The following is a 19,058-nucleotide window of genomic DNA, read 5'->3' as shown; positions in this document are numbered from 1 at the left end:
TTTGACCTCTTCTTCCTTCTTCATGTGATACACAACACTCTGGCCATTAACTCTTGCACCTCTCTGGCCATTAACTCTTTTGGCGCTCGGGCCATTAAAAGCTTTTTCTTCGCCCCAAGGCAGCCATACGTGGCATTTTTTTTTTGCTCAAGTATATTTAACTCGCATGATGAACTATGTATAAATCAATAAAAGGTTGTGTGCATCACTCGATGCAATGGCTAAGACTACCCACAGTGGGAGTAACATAGGTAGTAACATCACACATATCTAGATAAAATAGATGATGTGGCAAGCAATAAATGAAGAAATGGAGTAAAGTGGTAACATAGCTAGCTACTCCCTCCGTCCTAGTTCGCAAGGCAAAGTTTTCAAATATCTTGGCCCAAGGTGAATTTCCATTGGCTCTGATTTTCCACGTAAAAAACCGCCCGATCGCTGCATGCAGCGCCAATCTCGCGCTCCTTCCTCTGCCCTGCGCGTTGTTTCCGCCTCGCGCGCTCCTTCCTCCTTCGGCGCGATATTTTCCCCTTAAATTTTGCTATCGCGCCCAGATTTCTTTCCTAAACCAGAGATTTGATTCCGCGCGCAAGGATTTCGTTCCAAACTCAAACGAAAGCAGCGCCCAGATTTCTTTATATAGCCATGGACTTACGGAGACGAACAGCCCAGTCTAGCGCCAATCTCATCTCCTCTCCTCCTCGATTTCATGGCGTCGGACGGGGGAGACGAGGGACATCGTCGTCCGCCGCCTCTTGGCCTCCGAGGCCTGACTCGCGCTGCCTTCCTTCCTCGTTCCGGCGATGGCGGCGGCCTTCCTCCACTTCGTACTCGTCATGGCGGCGGCCTTCCTCCACTCGGTCTTGCAGGTCGAGGACCACTGCCGTCGTTCTCCATTGGAACGGCTGCCTCTACACCGGTGTCCAGCCCCAGCGTCGGAGGGAGACGCCGCGTCGGTCTGTCGCGCCCACCTCGACCTCCTTCTCCAAATCAGGCAGGCTCGTCGAACTGGGCCACCTCGCCGGGCGGGAGCGGCAGTGCAAGCGCCGCCGGAAGGACGTCCTCCTACGTCGGCTTGAACATCATGAACAGCTCCATCTGCGTCGGACCAAATTCGTCCGTATTCTGCACGAGAGGTACGTAGTCCTTCTTGCCTGTGATACGCTATGTTTTGTTAGGAATAATTTGTTCTGTGACTGTGATATCCTTGCATACTCAAGTGTACAAATAATTTGTTCTATGTAGACCGTACCAGTGAGTTTGCTGCATCTACTAACGGCAGAGAAGGCGGCTGGCGTGGCGCTGGATATAATCCAAATTTTGACAACGCTGACGAGTATCCTCCACGCCCGGAACATGTAGAAGCACCTTCTGCAAAAGAGATTGATTTGAGTAGGTTTTTCATCTCCAACTCAACCATGATTTGTTTTCAGTTTTGTTTAGTAGCAGCATATTTGGTTTGTGCTTATGATTTGTTTTCATGTGTGTAGATGCTTTGGCTAACAAGAATAACAGAGAACAGTACACTGTCGAAGACAAGCGTAATATTTACGCTATGCTGCTTGCTCGAAATGGAGAGCGTGGAAGGTTAAAGAAGGGGGTTTTGGATTCTGTTGTACGTGATGGAAATTGTTCTCGGAGGTGCGTGAGTAGGATTTGGAAAGAAACGAAGACAGGAGGTGGCGTTAACTCTATCAAGAACAATTTGAAGTTAAAAACGGGAAGGAAGAAAATGAGTTTGGATATTGAGGCATTAGAAGCCATTCCACCTGGTGAGAGGACCACAATTCGACAAGTTGCTGCTGGACTTAACATGTCCAAAAGCACAGTTCACCGTAGGTATGAAAAAAAAAGCATTAGTTCTTACATTTCGATGATGACCGAAATCATGATCAACTTTTCTTGTTTCTGTCTAGGTTGAAGGAGAAGGTAATGAGACGAGTTTCAAATGAACTGAAACCTTCATTAACTGAAGCCAACAAGAAGGCACGTGTGGCGTATTGCCTTGAGAATTTGGAGCCAAGTTCATTGGAGGACAATCCCACTTTTAAAGCTAGTTTTAACAAGGTTCATTTGGATGAGAAGATCTTCTACCGTACAAGGAAGACACAGAAAATGTACTTGAGTCATAGAGAGGAAGCACCAGAAAGAGAATGCAAACATAAAAACCACATCCAGCAGATCATGTTCTTGTCCGCTATGGCAAGGCCAAGGTATGATTCTCAAGGAAATTGTGTGTTTGATGGAAAAATAGGTGTGTGGGCATTTGTTGATTGGGTGCAAGCTCAAAAGAAGAGTGCTAACAGGTAAACTACCATGATGTTTTTTAAGCATGATCTACATCAAGTGTGAAATTCGTTTGCTAAAGTAACATATTTTTTCTTTCAATGTAGAGGGAGAGGAGAATGGGAGCTCAAGCCTTCATCTTCGGTGGACAGGAACAAAAGTAGGGAGTACATTGTGCAGTATGTACTGCCTGCTATAAAGGAAAAATGGCCTGAGAGTGATAGATGGAACACCGTGTACATTCAGCAAGACAATGCAAGAACTCATGTTTTAGCAAATGATCCCATTTTTGCAATGGAAGCGGCAAAGGGAGGTTGGGATATCAGAATTGTAAATCAACCACCAAATTCACCTGACTGTAACATACTTGATCTTGGGTGGTTTGCCTCCATTCAATCTATGTTCCATAGGAAAATGCCCAAAACCCTTCCAGAGATTGTTCAGAAGGTAGCACTCCATTTTAGCTATGCAACTTCTTAATATTTGTGCACAGCGACCTAACTTCATGTTTTTTCAATTGTTCCACGGGTTAATGAAAGCCTTGCTCAGTACCCACATCGTAAGCTTAATAGAATCTGGTTAAGCCATCAAGCTTGTATGAGGGAAATTATTAAGCACAAGGGGTCGATGCACTATGATACACCTCACATGAAGAAAAAAACATTAGAGAGGCTAGGTCTACTGTCGGTCCGTCTGACGGTTGATAAAGATTATGTTGACGCTGCCATTGAGTATTTGAACTCACCTTAGGAGGAATGAGTGTTTTAGTTTATCACTGGAACAGTTGCACTTTGTTGTTTAATCGCAGCAACAAAACTCATGTGATCACAAGAATTGGTCGTGCTCATTATACAATGCCCGCCCATGACTGCACATTCTCAAAGCATGGTGTACAAATGTTGTGGTCATTTTAGATGAGTACGTGAGACAAGTATACAAATATTGTGATCAATTTTTTACTAGCAACATCTTTGGTTTAAGTTTTTGTTTATCACTGGAACAGTTTGCCACTGCAATATATATTTTCAGTACTCCATACTCACAATCTAAACGGAAATAACCACTGCAATATCCTCACAATCTATAGATCACAAATAACAACTGCAATATTCATTCCATGATTCACATCAAGATTCATAATTCGAAAATAAATTCCACTGCAACAAGATCATGATTCATAAAACACACACCATCTTCACACATCAAGAGACATGGCTATTTCTTCCTCAACATAAACCCTAATTCATCTCGGTGTCAGCCACAAATGCATTCTCATCTTCGGCAACTGCAGTGGTGTTGCGACCGCAACGAGAACACACACCATCTTCACCTACTCCGACAATCGTCGCGCAGTCCTTGCACCAGTAGTCGTCACAGAGAAGTGGATTTCCACACACATCACAAGGTACCACGTCCATTGGCACCGGCAAGGAGCAAGCTAGACAACGGAATATCGAAGAATCACCTCGAACACCATAGTTACAGCACATTGCCAGGAACAAGCATCCATCACATGAAGATTCCAACGTAGTCCTCCGTCCAATCGCAAGATTGGTGTTGCGAATGTACCTTGCCCTAGCCGAGAACCTTGAATCACCAGCTCCGACATTCGTTCCACGATCTACTTTCTGAAAAAGATCTTGAATGGTTGTGTAAATCATCTCAAATTCATCCTCAAGTTCTTCCACCTCGCCTTGTGTGACTTCCACCTCGCCATCTGCCTCCTCCACCTTGGCATCTGCCTCCTCTACCTCGGCATCTACCTCCCCCACCTCGGCACAGACCTCCTCCATGCCCTCCACGTCCATGATAGTTGGGGGGGAGATGAGGCAATGAACTGAATGTGTGGGAAGAGGAGGAACATGCGTTGCCATTTTATACAAGTTTCAGCATGCAAAACAGTAACTGTTTCACACTGCATTGTGGAAGAGGAAGATGAGAGGAAGTACTCCAACACGCATTAGAATTGTGGTGCATGCAGCGTGGGAAGAGGAGTAAGTGTTGTGGTGCATGCAGATTTAGTGGAGTGGTTTCCCACGGTGAAAGAGGAGTGGATCAGCTTTTGCATGCAAACATTTATGGACTACTAGTGCCAAATTGAATACAAATGTGCCTAGGGGGTGGAAGATTTTGGGACAAATAGTTTTTGGGATTTTGCCTTGCGAACTGGGACGGAGGGAGTACTAGTAGTATGAGTAACATCACACATATCAAGGCAAAATGAGTCTATAGCCTAATAAATGAAGTGTTGCATGTTACCACACATATGTTACTCCCCACTATAGAGGTAGTAACATAGACTAGTAACATGTGCATGTTACTAGTCTATGTTACTACCCATTGTGGCCAGTCTAAGGGTGTTCCCCTCTCGAAAAAAAACTATTGCCAACTCTTGGGACAACAAATATGGAGTCATTTGTTAGAATATTTGGGCATGGGCAATAGCTAATTCCACTCAAAGGCCCATCTATATGGCAGAAAAAAGTGGAGTTGCAATATTTAGTCCACCCAACTAGTGGAGGTGAAGTTTGACCTCCTTATATAAAGAAGTCTATGCGCTTCACTAAGTATAAGTGATAGGTATGACCGTATGAATGCAGAGGGGGTCATCCTCCTTTTCGAAAAAAAAGTGATGGGTATGAGGACAGAAAGAGAACCCACACACATGTGTTCGCCTCGCCTTACCGAGCTCAGGAGGGGGCACGCGACATGCGCGTGAATTGTCCACCAAAATCCGTTACATGACCTGGCATGAGTGCAGCTTCCATTCATTGTTTTATTTATTTTTTGTTTTCTGACCATTAAGTTTGTGGGTTGGAAACCTATTTGGGTTAGACCGTGATCGTGATACGTCGGTTCTCCTTTATAAATGATATATCGGCCACCATCGAAGACACATCGTTGCTCTGTGCCGTCATCGTAGTCTACTCCATCCCGATCGCATGCATGCAACGATGAACGTGGGAGCGGGCTGGCTCCATTGATTGCACAGAGAGAGAGGGCAAATAAGGTTTTTGAGAAGCCCTTCATGCGGTTGCTCGTGTTTCTTCACCACATGTCGTCTTCCTCTCAAGTCAGGCAGCGATACGCATCACCGTCTCCATCGTTGTCCGCTTTGAACGGTATTTGGCAATATCTTCGTCAACAACATCGCCTCTGCAATAGTCACAACTATTTCATCTGCAAATGAACAGTGCACGCGACATGTTTCATTCTACTCTTTAATTAAGGTTGATGCATGTATGATGTTGTTGACTAATTAGTACAATGGAGATATACATGCCAATAGTTGCTTTAATCGTGATTTATGTTGTTGAATTCATCATAAATTGTCTATTCATCCAATGACCCAAATAATTTTTTTTTGCGGGAGAACGATCCAAATAGCTTAATGTCGGCAATTTTCTGAATTAACTATGGCAGATTTTTGTGATTCACTAAGGCTGGATAAATTCACCATCATGCACTTTAAGAAGTGGAAGGTAAAGGCCATGCATTGACTTAGGCTTTGAAAGCATCCTTAGTTAGTAATGGCGAGCCTGAAGGAAGATCTTTGACGATGATGAGAGAAAATTCGAGGGACCCAATACTATCTTTGTGGAATGTGTCCTATTTACTCAATGGCTCGATTACGATGGTTGATGTCAATCGACTTAACCGATGAAACTGACTCTTTTTCGATGGCGGTTGCATCCTTGATGTGTTTCCTCGGTAAGATCGGATTCTGTCTTTCGCAGACGACACATTTGAAAAACAAAGGTTCCGCTCAAGGTTAAGATTTTAGTGTGGCTTGTAAAACAATAAGAATGTCATTTGCGATAGCCATCATGGCCACACAAGGAAGAGTGCGGCCATCGTCACAATTTTAGGCCCTGTTGAGGAGGAGTAATAATCCAAGGCTTTGGGGAGGCAATGCCACGAGCGGACCACTGTTAAACAACCATTGCAGGTGCACTAAACAACAGAGGCTACGACAACAACCGCCTCCAGGCTCTGCAGGAGCCCATTGTTTTGTTTTTACCTGCCCTCTGCGCCACATAAAAACGCAGGCACGGGACGGGAGTGCATGGCTTAGGAGGAGCCAGGGAATTTATCTTTTGTCCTAATACGTGTCATCTGCCACCAAGAAGAAGCAGACTATTATTAGGTTAGAAACACTGCACTTGAGCTGAGCATGAGCATTGCAAATCCAAGAGGATCATTTCCTCATTATTCAGAGAGCAGTGACATGCATTGCGCGCGCGCATGATCGATCCATCGATCATTGTGAGATCACCGGAAGCTGCCTTTTGGCCGCCCATGTCGATCGCACCAACACTTTTCATGATGAACACCATAGACAAAAAATAAAAAGGGACTTGTGTCAGCTCAGCTCACACTTTCTTTCATCAACACTTTGTTCTTTTTGGACGATGGTCCATACACAAGTGAAGACCACCACAGATGAATGGGAACTTGGTAAAAATCGTAAATGTACTGCTACTTGTCTTAGTTTGGCTTAAGCATTTGCCATGGCATCAATCAGTCAGTCTGCGGCCGTCCATGTGATGTCGCCCTCGAAGATCCAATGGCAGACCTCTGTTTTGCCGGGCTCACCGCCGAGGAGCACGAACGCGCCATGGCTCGGGCTCCAGTCGGACGTGTCAAGGTGGCAGATGGCCACCCCGCGGTTGATCCTCTGATCGTCGGAGCCGGCGGCGAAGATGTCGGCCTCGTACACCCGCGCCTTGGGCACCGAGTGGCAGTAGTACACCAGGTACGGGAACAGGCTCTGGTGGCACGACACGGCCCGCGCCGGCACCGCCTCGCCGCCGGTGACGCTGCCCAGCCTGACCTCCGCGCCGCTGCCCGCCGTCGAGGCCGTGCTGCGCACCACGATGTCGTCGCCCAGCATCTCCACGGCGAAGTCCACGACGTCCTCGGCCGACGTCGCGCACCGCTTGGTCTCGCCCCGGCTCGGCGCGCGCCCGCACTCCGCCACCGTGGACGCCACCGCCTTGCCCAGCGCCGTGTCCGGCGGCGCCCTGAAGGCCTCCCACACGGCGCTCGCCTCGAACGGGATCTTCCTGGCGATGTCCCTCGGCAGGAACGCCCTCGGCGGCAGCTTGTCCCTGATGTCCGGCATCGGCATCCGGTTCCCGGCCACCAGCTCCCTCTCCCTGAAGAACTTGCCCGGCTCCGGAGACCACTTCGTCTTCTTCAGACGCTGATGCTGCTCCTCGGATGTGGATGCCGTCGTCGCCGCCGCCGACGTGTTGTGGTACTCCTTGAAGTCGACGCCGGTCTTGGCGTACGCCTTGAACGTGGTGTTGTCGCCGGCGTACCCCTTGAACTCGATCTCGTGGTTGCGGTTGCCGCCCTGGCCGTACCCTTTGAAGTCGACGCTGCCGGCGTTGGCCGACCCGCCGTAGCTCTCGAACTCGGCGGCCCCGCCGTTGGCGCCCTTGCCGACGTAGGACGCGAAGCTGTCGTCCCCGACGTTGGACCCGTCGCGGTACCCCTTGAACGTGTCCACCCCGGCGTTGCCGCCGGCCCCGTAGCTCCGGAACGTGTTCTCCGGCACGTTCCCCTCCACGCCGTACCCTGTGAAGCTGTCGGTGGCGCCGTTGGCCGACTCGCCGTAGTTGGCGAAGCCGGAGCTGAGCGTGTTGGTGTCGTTGCCGTACGACGCGAAGGTCTCCCGCAGGCTGTTGCCGCTCTTGCCGTAGCCGGCGAAGCTGCTCTCCCCGCCGTTGGACTCCTGGGAGTAGGACGTGAACCCGCGGCTCCGCCCGTTGGCCCCGGCGTCGTAGTTGGTGAACCTGGACTCCGGCACGTTGGTGTTGGCGGCGTAGGCGGTGAAGGAGCCCGACCCGCCCGTGGCGCCGCCGGCGTAGGAGGTGAAGTTGGCGGTCACCACGTTGCCGTTGGCCTCGTAGCTGCTGAACGAGTCCGCCCACGCCGACGAGTCCCGGCCGTAGCGGCGGAACGAGTCGGCGGCGATGTTGACGTCCGGGGAGTAGTTGTTGAACCCGTCGGTGCCGGCGCCCGCGCCGGAGCCGTAGTTGGTGAAGTTGGCGTCCCTGTAGCTCGTGAACGGGCCCTTTCGGGCGGCCAGCGACGCCTCATAAGAATCAGAATCAGAATCAGAGGACGAGGGGCACAGCAGGGCGGCCTTGGAGCAGAGCGTGGGCAGGCGGGCGCGGATGTCGGGGAGCGAGGAGGGGAAGGAGGCGGCGTCGGCGGCGGGCAAAGGGGAGAGCTTGGAGACGAAGAAGGCAGGATGGGGGCGGTTGTTGGGCACCTTGCGGTTCCAGTACCGGATGAAGGCCGCCTTCGCCGTGAACGGGTTCACCGACGAGGAAGACGCGGCCGGGGCGCCGGCGGCATTGCCAGGGAGCAGCAGGAGGAGCAGTAGGAGCGGGGTGGCGAGGACGGGGCGGGGAGGAGAAGCCATCGGAGGCCAGGACGGAGGTTTGGGGGCTGGGGGATTGGAGCTGGAGGCGAAGAGAGATTAATAGGAAGCAGAGTGAGAGTGGGAATGGAGGGAGTGTGAAACTGTGACTCGCAACGACCGAGTTCGAGCATGGCAGCAATTTGAACAAGCTTTCAAGTTTCAAGAGAGCATGACCGAGGGAGGCGGGCAGAGGAACACGCATTTACGCGTGATGAATTCTCATGCCGTCGTCTGGTACTGCAGGTCCGTAGAGACCATTAATGACCCCGTGTGTTTCAGGTTCATTACTCTGATAACTTTGTAGTTTCCTCTTGGCACCCTAATAATCAACTTCATGGAGGCAAATCAACTGAGCAGGGTGTGCTCTGTTTTCAACTTTTCACGCATACATAATTGCTTAAACGCATTTCAACATCGATTTTTCTGCCACATGTTCCACGAATGCCGTTCCATGGTAAAAATTTGCAAGCGAGCAAAACATTTGTTAATGTCTGCTAAAAAAAACTTTTTTATTATTTCTTTTGATTTTACTCTTCTCCCGACCGAGCTCATGCGATGCGAGCTCAAGCTGAGATGACCACTTTCACTCATGCATTATATATCCTATTATCAGGCTGCCACCCAAATCGGTTGAGTAAACCCGAGTGTCAAGCACAACCACTCACCCGGATTTGAATCTTAAGTTTAGGTTACATTTACACCCCGTCAACCAGTGACCGAAATAATTCATAGTACCATAATCAAACTAATTACCGAATGAATATAATTCTTTGTTATGAAGTATTTGTTTCAAACTCAAAAGTGGTTTGCGTTTTTTTAAAGCGACCACAATCAAACAAAGAGTGAGAATGAAATGTGCTTCTCAAATATGGTGGATACATATTTTAGTCGGAGTTCATCTTGATTTTTCTTCCTATTTGAAATAAAGAGAGGAGATGAAAGGACTTCTCCAGATAGGACCCTTGCAATTTGGTATATTTCAAACCATTTTTGGTATTTGTAAAAACCTACTAGAATTAATTGAAGGGAATATATAAATGTCTAAATGAGCTATTAGAAATAATTATGAAAATGAGTTTAGTCCGGAAATATTTTTTATGGGCCCATTGTAGTTATTCTGATTTAATGTGATTTTTTTTGGATTTTCTAGGAAAAAGGTGTGATAACATTAAATCAAAACCTTTTCTGTTTATTTAGAAATAGAAACTAAACCTTGAACCTATTTGGCCGAATCTATCTATGTCCCTCTATCTCTCGCCCGCGCGCACAGAATAGCAACCAAGCCCATAGATCAAGGGAGTTTCGCGGAGTGCACTATATAGCCTGCTCTTCCACACCAGTGCAGCACCTCCCCCGGCCCCCTTCCTGACCTTACCGTCGCCACCCCACCTCGCCCGCGCCGCCGCTGCCATCCTGGCCTCAAACCCTCCCCAGCCCCTCTGTTCATTTCCTTTACCCTCGGCCTCAACCCTAGCGCCACCGCTCTCAGATTCGAACTCTTGTCTCACGTGCCCCCCTCATGGAGCCAGTCCAAGGCATGCTTGCCATCACCTTTCTACTTCCAGATCGAGACCAATGTGGTGTTTCTCTCTGAGGGTTGGACTAGACCAATGTGGTGCAGAAGGAAGGGATAGTGCTGGATATCAGAACAGCTAGAGGACAGAGGTTGATGGGCACATTGAAGGTCTTATTTGGGCCCGATGCGCCATAGTGTGGTGGCTCGTTCACTGATGTGCGCTTACTTTCAAGGAGATAGCAATTCCTTTTATCATGTGTGCATCTTTGTGGTCTTAACAGAAGGCAATGATTGTGTGGTAGAGAAGTAGTAGTCTTTTTTTGAACGATAACAGGAGAGCTGTTATATTCATTGTGAAGAAGAAGATGGTACAAGGACCCAAACTGCTTGGTTTATTAAAAGGAAAACCAGGCAAAAATCTGCACAACGCCTAGCTAGACTAGGCATAAAGCACACAAAACATACAACATGCCAGAAGGCCACACTCCACAACACACCCGGCCGGGCACTCGAGCGCCTGCGCTTCTTCTAGAGTACACACCGAAAACCGTTGTATCAATCCGAGCTGCCACCGAGAAGTAGTAGTCTTGTTGGCTAGCTTGCTGCTCTTACAAGTTCAGCTATATTGTTTTTTTGTGAGTCATAAAATCTAGGCGTTCTGCTTTACATGGGCATGATTTATACTTCATTTCTGCCTCGCTAGTTAGCTTACAAGACAACTGCACAACAAGTTCAAGTGATTAAAATTGCCGGTTGTGCAATCAAGTGAAGTTTGTAAATTTGCCTATCGTCATTTTTTTTTAAATTTTTTTAAGAATCTCTTTTGGATATTCGAAACGTCATTGTATTAGTCAGCAATAGTTCAGTTCGAATAGTAATCCCGTAAGCTTTCCTAGAATCTCATGTTGTTATGGCATCTAGTTGATTTCGCCTTGGTCTGATTTTGTACAGGGTAGCTCTAATCAGCATGAGAAAGCTTCTACCCCAGGAGATTCGTCCTGATCAGTCCGAAAAATATTTTTAATGCTTCAAACCAGATATATATTTCTAGGAAAAGTTTTACCAGAATGTGCTTATCCTACAATAAAATTGTCCATGCTTTTACATCCAACCTGGTGTACCACTGCCACTCGGTGCCCAAGGCGCGGGTGTACGATAGTCGCAAGATCAATCGTGCGGCGGCGATATGTCACCTTGAGACCTCTGACTGGAGCCCGAGTCATGGGGCGTTCGTCCTCCTCGGCGTTGAGCCCGGGAAAACAGAGGTCTCCCATTGGATCTTCGAGGGCGACATGACATGGGCAGTCGCAGATTGATTGATTGATGCCATGGAGTAGTAGTACATTTACCAAGTTCTCATTCACCAGTGGTCTTCTCACTTGTGTATGGACCATCGTCCAAAAAGAACAAAGTGTTGAAAGAAAGTGTGAGCTGAGCTGACCGAAGTCCCTTTTTTATTTTATTTTATGTTGTCTATCGTGTTCATGATTAAAAGTGATGTTTGGATTCTTGGTGCCATCGACATGGGCGGCGAGAAGGCAGCTTCCAGTGATCTCACAACGCTCGATCGACCATGGGCGCGCGCATTGCATGTCACTCCTTGAGGATCTGAGAATAATGAGGAAATGATCCTCTTGGATTTGCAACGCTCATGCTGAGTGCATGTGCAAGCGCAGTGCTTCTAACCTAATAATCTGCCTCTTCTTGGTGGCAGAGGACACATATTAGGACAAAAGATAAATTCCCTGGCTCCTAAGCCATGCACTCCCGTCTCGTGCCTGCGTTTTTATGTGGCGCAGAGCACATGTATAATCCTGCAGAGTCTGGAGGTGGTTGTTGTCGTCGTAGCCCCTGTTATTTAGTGCATCTGCAAGGGCGGTTTAACAGTGGTCCGCTTTTGGTGTTGCCTCCCCAGACGGCAACTGATTAAGCCTTGGATTATCACTGCTCCACAGGGCCTAAGATTGTGATGATGGCCACTTTTTCCTACACAATATACATGGTCGGTTGATCATGATGGCTATCACAAAAGGGCATGCTTATTGTTTTACAATGCCGAGAATGCCAATCTGTAGTCACAAACACCTCTCCATCCAGCCAGCTAACGATGAAATAATGTTTTTTCTTTGAAAGGATGCTGAAATGATGTTCCAAACCATGCTTTTGTCGTTCGTGGCTGGCTCACACCAGGGACGGAGGGAGTGGCCGGTTTGGTGAATCGTTGTTAAGCCTATCATCCATGGTCACCAGCGAGAGAAGAGAAAACCTTATCTTCAAATCTCTGTAGGTTTCTGACCAGCATTGATTATGATGATTGCATGTCTGAACTCTGAGCATTTACTACTGCCATCCAGCTGTGGTCACAGACCTAGGGATATTTGGTTCAGAAGTCCTAGGACTTTTTCTAGTCCCAGGGACTAATCAAAAAAGACTCTCTAGTAGAGTCTTTTCTAGTCCCTGTAGAAAAAGTCCCTCCGTTTGGTTACTAGGGACTTTTTAGGGACTTTTTCTAGTCTCTGGGACTAAAAAGTCCCTGAACCAAACACCCCCCTAGTGCTTCTGAAATGAAACCACTTGCATGGCAGATAGCAACGATTCTTCAAAACAACAAAAAACTACAGTAGTAGTTCCTCTAGCTTCTAGCTATGCATCATTTTTTTTCCATCAAAACTTTATCTTTTCCACTAGCAATTAGCCGGCAAAAGCTGATCAAAGCCCAAGATCCATCTCTTGGCAAAGTAAAAGAGTGACAAAGGAAAGCAGTTTTGTGGTCACCATTACTGTCAATTATCTAGGTCAGTACATGGCATCCTTACGTCTACTTTGGGTCAAAGTTTGACCACATATTTCACTAGCAAAATGTTAATGCATGTCATTAACAAATATATTGTTGGATTCGTATTTGATTATAGTTTTCAATGGTATTATTTTTGCTGCATGTAATTTATATTTATTAGTCAAAATCATGGTCAAAATATGACCTAAAATACGCCGGAGCCTGATAAACCAGGACGGATGCAGTAGACGGCAAATCTATCTGCATGTCTGTCGTAGTGCCACAACTATATATGCTAAACACCATTAACTCAAGTCTCGAGAGGAAAAATGGTAATGATGTTAAATTTTAATCCTAGCTAAATTTTTTTCATGTCCTAATTAATTAATTAGTTCCCGAGACAAGCTTGACTCGTGCTGATTGATCCTTGTCCAGAAACCACACACAAAGAATATTGCAATTTCCATGCAAAGTCTGTTGTGGACCCGTTTCCACTTTGCGACCAAAAGCCACAACATCCTCAATTGATTCTGAAAAGAGCATTGCCCCCAAGATTTTCGAGTGCTCCAAAAAGAAAAATTCTTGGGTTCAAATGGCCATGCAAAACAACTTCTGGGTGACTCAGATCAGCTTCCACCAAGGTCTAGCTCTGGAACACATTCAACAGTTTGCTTCCCTTTGAGAGAAGCTTAGTTCCATACAGCTCACCGATGATGTCCCTGGTAAGATAACTTGGAAATTCACTTCAGACGGTATCTACTCAGCTTCTTTGACTTACAATGTGCAATTTGAAGGTCACACTCGCTCGTCCATGCACGCGACTCTTTGGAAATCTTGGGCGCCTTCAAAGTGCAAGTTTTTTCCTAGTTGGTGATGGAAAACAAAATTTGGTCATCGGATAGACTTGAGGGCCAAGGATGGTTATGCGGTCTCTGTCCACTATGTAACCAAACCGAGGAGTCGCACACACATCTTCTTTGCCACTGCCCCTTGTCGATGCGGGTGTGGTGCTACATTTTTCAACGGTTTGGGCTCCAGAATGTCAATCCTAGAGATTGGAGGTCTGCAACTACTGTCAAAGATTGGTGGCTTGGGATCATCCAATCGAGGTCCATCTTGCAGAAAACAATGTCCTCCCTGTTGATGCTGGTCTCTTGAGAGCTCTGGAAGGAGCGCAACGTTAGGGTCCTCTGCAACTCTGTGACCCCCACTGCGATTATAGTGCGCATTGTTTCCAAAAAAAAAACACTACGACTAGGGACGGAGGGAGTATATCAGTGATTGAGGTGAGTGACCAGTTTAGTGAATCATTTTAAGGTGAGGGGAAACCTTATCTTCAAATCTCTGTAGGTTTCTGTCTAGCATTGAATTGCATGTTACTCCGAACAATTAGCATCCAAATGTGGTCACACACCTAGTACTACAGCTTTGAAAGGAAACCACTAGCTCTAGCTGATTGAACTGCATAGCTTATTGCAACGATTCCCTGCCACGTACTCCCTCCATTCCAAAATATAGTGCGTCCGCGTTTTCCGAGGTCCAACTTTGACCATAAATTTAACCAACAAGACCGGCTGCGGCGGGAATTTTTTTATATAATTGAAAACTTTTTTGAATACGAATTCACTAGTATAACTTTTGCTCCCGCCGCAGTCGATCTCCTTGGTTAAATTTATGGTCAAAGTTGAAGCACGGGAATAAAGGAAGCACTATATTTTGGAAGGGAGGGAGTATCATTCTTCCATTTTTTTAAAATCTTTTCCTTGAGCAATCAGCCAGCAAAAGCTGATCAAAGCCCAACATCTATCTATTGGCTACTATGCTAAAGGTTCACTGTATCATCATCATCATCATCTTAGAAAAGTAGAAGAGCGACAAAGGAAAGCGATTTGTGTCCTCTGATTATCCAACTAGGCAAGCATAGGTCATCCTGACGTCATGCTCGCTAGATGGCCAATCTCTCTGCATGTCTGTCGTAGTGCCACAGCTATATATCTTGAACACCATTAACTCAAGAAAAAAAATTGCCAGGACGTTAAATTTTAATCCTAACCTAAATGTTTTTTTTCTCGTCCTACTAATTGATTAATTCCCGAGACAAGCTTGACGAGTATGGAGTATGTCATCCCTCATCAGTTCTGTTCTTCTCAGGCATGCTGATTGATCATTGTCCAGAAACCACATACAAAGAGCATTGCAGTTTTGATGCAAACTCTGCTGTGGTTTCAGCTCCACTTTGCGACCAAAAGCCAGCATCCTCCATGATGAAACATGCATTCCCCATGCCTCCATGTACGTTTAGCTTTGGTAGGAAGGTGGAGGGACAGAGGTCATCAGTCTGCCTAGTTGTTTGACATTCGATCTCGCGGCCGGCATCTTTCTCTCCAAGTTGGTGCGCCAAGGTCAGAGACAAGTGCTTCCTTCCTATTGTCAGAGATTCCCCCCATATCTCTCTGTTCCTTTCAGCCTCCATTTGCTTGGCCTGCCCGAATTCAGCATTCTGAACAATTATTTGCGCTCGCATTCTGTAGAAGAATGCTTCTGGCTGCTGAATTATTGGGCAATCCGTTCCATGGCTGCTTCCTTTTGGTGTTTTCTTTTCTCAACAGAATTAGTTTCATTCTTTGCCAGGAAAGCCAGTCTTGAACGAGAAAGTTTGGCGCTCATCGGAGCAATATTCCTTTTCTCTCATAACATCATTTCAGCGGGCGGGCGTGGGGATAGATAAGAAAGAACCAGAAACATCCGCACGGCAAATGCATGGTCCCGTGAGTGACCATGCATGCATGGAATGTACCGATGAAAGTGATGTGCTGCTACCTACCGGGAGTGTGCTTCTCCTCCGATTTAGACGCGGAAGAAGCTGTGCGTACCACACGTGAAACCGTCCATGTACGTATAGGGATTTGTGCGGTGGTTGAACTACTTAAGCATGTGCACTGCAAACAATAGTACGTAGTACGTGTGGTCCTCATACGGAATTTCACTACTATCTTAATTAGCTTATGGAACTGTACATTTGGCTCTTGCTCATGGATGTTGTCACGTCGGAGAAGAAATAATGATTTAATTTTTTTGCTGATGAAATAATGATTCAATTAACTCAGGTCAAAATATATGCTAATTCATTTTGTCAGAAATGTACTTGCTCTGTGAAGAAATATAAGATCAGTGGTATAAATGATCTTACATTGAGTAGTTCCCTACGGTAGAAAGCGGGGCTTCTGTAGCGTCATCACCAACACCATCTAGTTAATTAATTGCAAGGAATTAAAATGCGGTCTACCTGTGGGTCGAGTGAACGGCAAAGGGGCAAGGGTTGATGAGATGCATTTTTACGGCAACTAGGTACTACACTCTACCATATAACATCAATTGACTGTGCATCGGTATGGGAGTCCAACAAATGTCAACACAATAAGAGGAGCAAACACCAGAGACTAACATGTGAATTATCTGGTCATGTGTTTTCTATTCTTGTATTTGATCGGGCGCGACGAGAGGGGATGGCTTGCGACATGCAACTCTCGTGCGACACGCAACTCCCAGAGGGAAGATCGCGCTGGAGCCAATCTGAGCGTTGATCAAAACTCCCATCGACCCGCGTCGCTCACCTAACACAACCTCTATGGACCATCAATGTCGAAGCTAAATCCGGCAGATCACTCGGTATGGTATCCTAACAAAACGACTTGGCATGACGGTAATGAGGACAAGGATTTTACCTAGGTTCGGGGCTCTATAGGAGATAATACTCCACCTCATGATTTGTTTTATTGCGTTGGGGTGTATACAAAGTACAAAGTACCAAAGGATTGTAATATGTCTATCTACGAGTCCGGACCCCCCAACTTATATAACATACCGGGGGTTCTAGGGTTACAGATCCTAGTTAGTTTTTTTAGGGGTGTCAGATACTGGTCAGCAACATAGGTGGAGATAGATCCTTCCGCGGCTTCGTCTACTTGTCTTGTACGTCATTTCTTCTGGAGTTTCCACGTAATCTGCCATGGGCCGCCTGAAGTGGCCTGGGATGGATCCAACCTAGGGGTCCTCAGCCTGACCCACCAGTTCAGGAACCAATGTGGCGAGGACCCCCTCGGCCGGGACACTGACATAATGTTTTGAGTGAAGTGCGAATAAAAGTAATTCATGCGAAAAGAAGCAAAAGAACAACACAGAGTAAATAAAGCGATGAAACCGACAATAGGATTGAGGCATTCTCACGGAGTCTGGAATCCCCACTAGCAAGTTCTAGGTTCGATACTTGAGTCACTCTTTATGTTTGTAATTGGGCAGAGCTGAGTACACAGTATATGAGCTACTTGTGTTGTCTTCATTGTTGGGGAACGTAGTATTTCAAAATTTTTACCTACGATGACGCAAGATCTATCTAGGAGATGCATAGCAACGAGACAGGAGAGTGTGTCCATGTACCCTCGTAGACCGAAACCGGAAGCGTTTAGTAACTCCGTTGATGTAGTCGAACGTTTTCACGATCCAACCGATCCAAGTACCAAACATACGGCACCTCCGTATTCAGCACACGTTCAGCACGATGACGTCCCTCGAGCTCTTGATCCAGTTGAGGACGAGGGAGAGTTTCATCAGCACGACGCCGTGGCGACGGTGATGATGAAGTTACCGGCGCAGGGCTTCGCCTAAGCACTATGACGATATGACCGAGGTGTGTAACTATGGAGGGGGGGCACTGCACACGGCTAAGAGAAGACTTGGTGTGTTATTGGGGTGCCCCCTGGTCACGTATATAAAGGAGGGAGGGAGAGAAGCCGGCCCTCCTAGGCGCGCGCCAAGTGTAGCGAGTCCTACTAGGACTCCCAAGTCCTAGTAGGATTCCCTTTCCTTTTCGTAGTAGGAAAGAAGGAAAGGAGGGAGAGGGAGAAGGAAATGGGGGGCCGCGCCCCCACCCCTTGTCCAATTCGGTTTGAGAAGGGGGGAGGCGCGCGCCACCTCGTGGACCTTCTTCCGTCTCTCCACTAAAGCCCAATAAGGCCCATTAACTTCCCCCGGCGAATTCGCGTAACTCTCCGGTACTCCGGAAAATACCCGAATCCCTCGGAACCATTCCGATATCCGAATATCGACTTCCAATATATTGATCTTTACCTCTCGAGCATTTCGAGACTCCTCGTCATGTCCATGATCTCATCCGGGACACCGAACAAACTTCGGTTCATCAAATCACATAACTCATAGTACAAATCGTCATCGAACGTTAAGCATGCGGACCCTACGGGTTCGAGAACTACGTAGACATGACCGACACACATCTCCGGTCAATAACCAATAGCGGAACCTGGATGCTCATATTGGCTCCTACATATTCTACGAAGATCTTTATCGGTCAAACCGCATAACAACATACGTCATTCCCTTTGTCATCGATATGTTACTTGCCCGAGATTCGATCATCGGTATCATCATACCTAGTTCAATATCGTTACCGGCAAGTCTCTTTACTCGTTCCATAATGCATCATCCCGCAACTAACTCATTAGTCACATTGCTTGCAAGGCTTATAGTGATGTGCATTACCGAGAGGGCCCAGAGATACCTCTCCGATACACGGAGTGACAAATCCTAATCTTGAACTATGCCAACTCAACAAACACCATCGGAGACACCTGTAGAGCATGTTTATAATCACCCAGTTACGTTGTGACGTTTGATAGCACACAAGGTGTTCCTCCGGTATTCGGGAGTTGCATAATCTCATAGTCAAACGAATATGTATAAGTCATGAAGAAAGCAATAACAATAAAACTGAACGATCAACATGCTAACCTAACGGATGGGTCTTGTCCATCACATCATTCTCTAATGATGTGATCCCGTTCATCAAATGACAACACATGTCTATGGTCAGGAAACTTAACCATCTTTGATTAACGAACTAGTTAAGTAGAGGCATACTAGGGACACTCGGTTTTGTCTATGTATTCACATATGTACTAAGTTTCCGGTTAATACAATTCTAGGATGAATAATAAACATTCATCATGATATAAGGAAATATAAATAAC

The 19,058-nt window shown here is 46.8% G+C and overlaps 2 protein-coding genes across 2 annotated transcripts; one reads left to right on the top strand and one right to left on the bottom strand.

Annotated features, from left to right (window-relative positions):
* Nucleotides 1-709: 709 nt before the first annotated feature.
* Nucleotides 710-2,987, top strand: LOC123170757 (uncharacterized). Its single transcript, XM_044588530.1, has 5 exons — nt 710-1,136; nt 1,246-1,392; nt 1,491-1,839; nt 1,917-2,306; nt 2,394-2,987. Exons 1-5 carry the CDS (start codon nt 710-712, stop codon nt 2,764-2,766), a joined length of 1,686 nt encoding a protein of 561 aa, XP_044444465.1. The 3' UTR covers nt 2,767-2,987.
* Nucleotides 2,988-6,649: 3,662 nt separating this feature from the next.
* LOC123167576 (BURP domain-containing protein 12) lies at nt 6,650-8,922 on the bottom strand. The gene has a single exon (XM_044585412.1). It carries the CDS (start codon nt 8,720-8,722, stop codon nt 6,812-6,814), a length of 1,911 nt encoding a protein of 636 aa, XP_044441347.1. The 5' UTR covers nt 8,723-8,922; the 3' UTR covers nt 6,650-6,811.
* Between the last annotated feature and the right edge of the window lie 10,136 nt (nt 8,923-19,058).

This window comes from Triticum aestivum, chromosome 7D (assembly GCF_018294505.1).
Source record: "Triticum aestivum cultivar Chinese Spring chromosome 7D, IWGSC CS RefSeq v2.1, whole genome shotgun sequence".
Classification (NCBI taxonomy): domain Eukaryota; kingdom Viridiplantae; phylum Streptophyta; class Magnoliopsida; order Poales; family Poaceae; genus Triticum; species Triticum aestivum.
The sequence above is the reverse complement of the archived record's forward strand: the minus strand, read 5'-3'. Positions and strand labels throughout refer to the sequence as shown.

What these genes read in the sequence shown, in the direction of transcription:
- LOC123170757 (XM_044588530.1), top strand. Translation starts at nt 710, where the DNA reads ATGGCGTCGGACGGGGGAGACGAGGGACATCGTCGTCCGCCGCCTCTT. An exon ending in GTCCGTATTCTGCACGAGAG is followed by an intron (nt 1,137 to 1,245) that starts GTACGTAGTCCT and finishes TGTTCTATGTAG; the next exon opens with ACCGTACCAGTGAGTTTGCT. An exon ending in TGCAAAAGAGATTGATTTGA is followed by an intron (nt 1,393 to 1,490) that starts GTAGGTTTTTCA and finishes TCATGTGTGTAG; the next exon opens with ATGCTTTGGCTAACAAGAAT.
- LOC123167576 (XM_044585412.1), bottom strand. Translation starts at nt 8,722, where the DNA reads ATGGCTTCTCCTCCCCGCCCCGTCCTCGCCACCCCGCTCCTACTGCTC.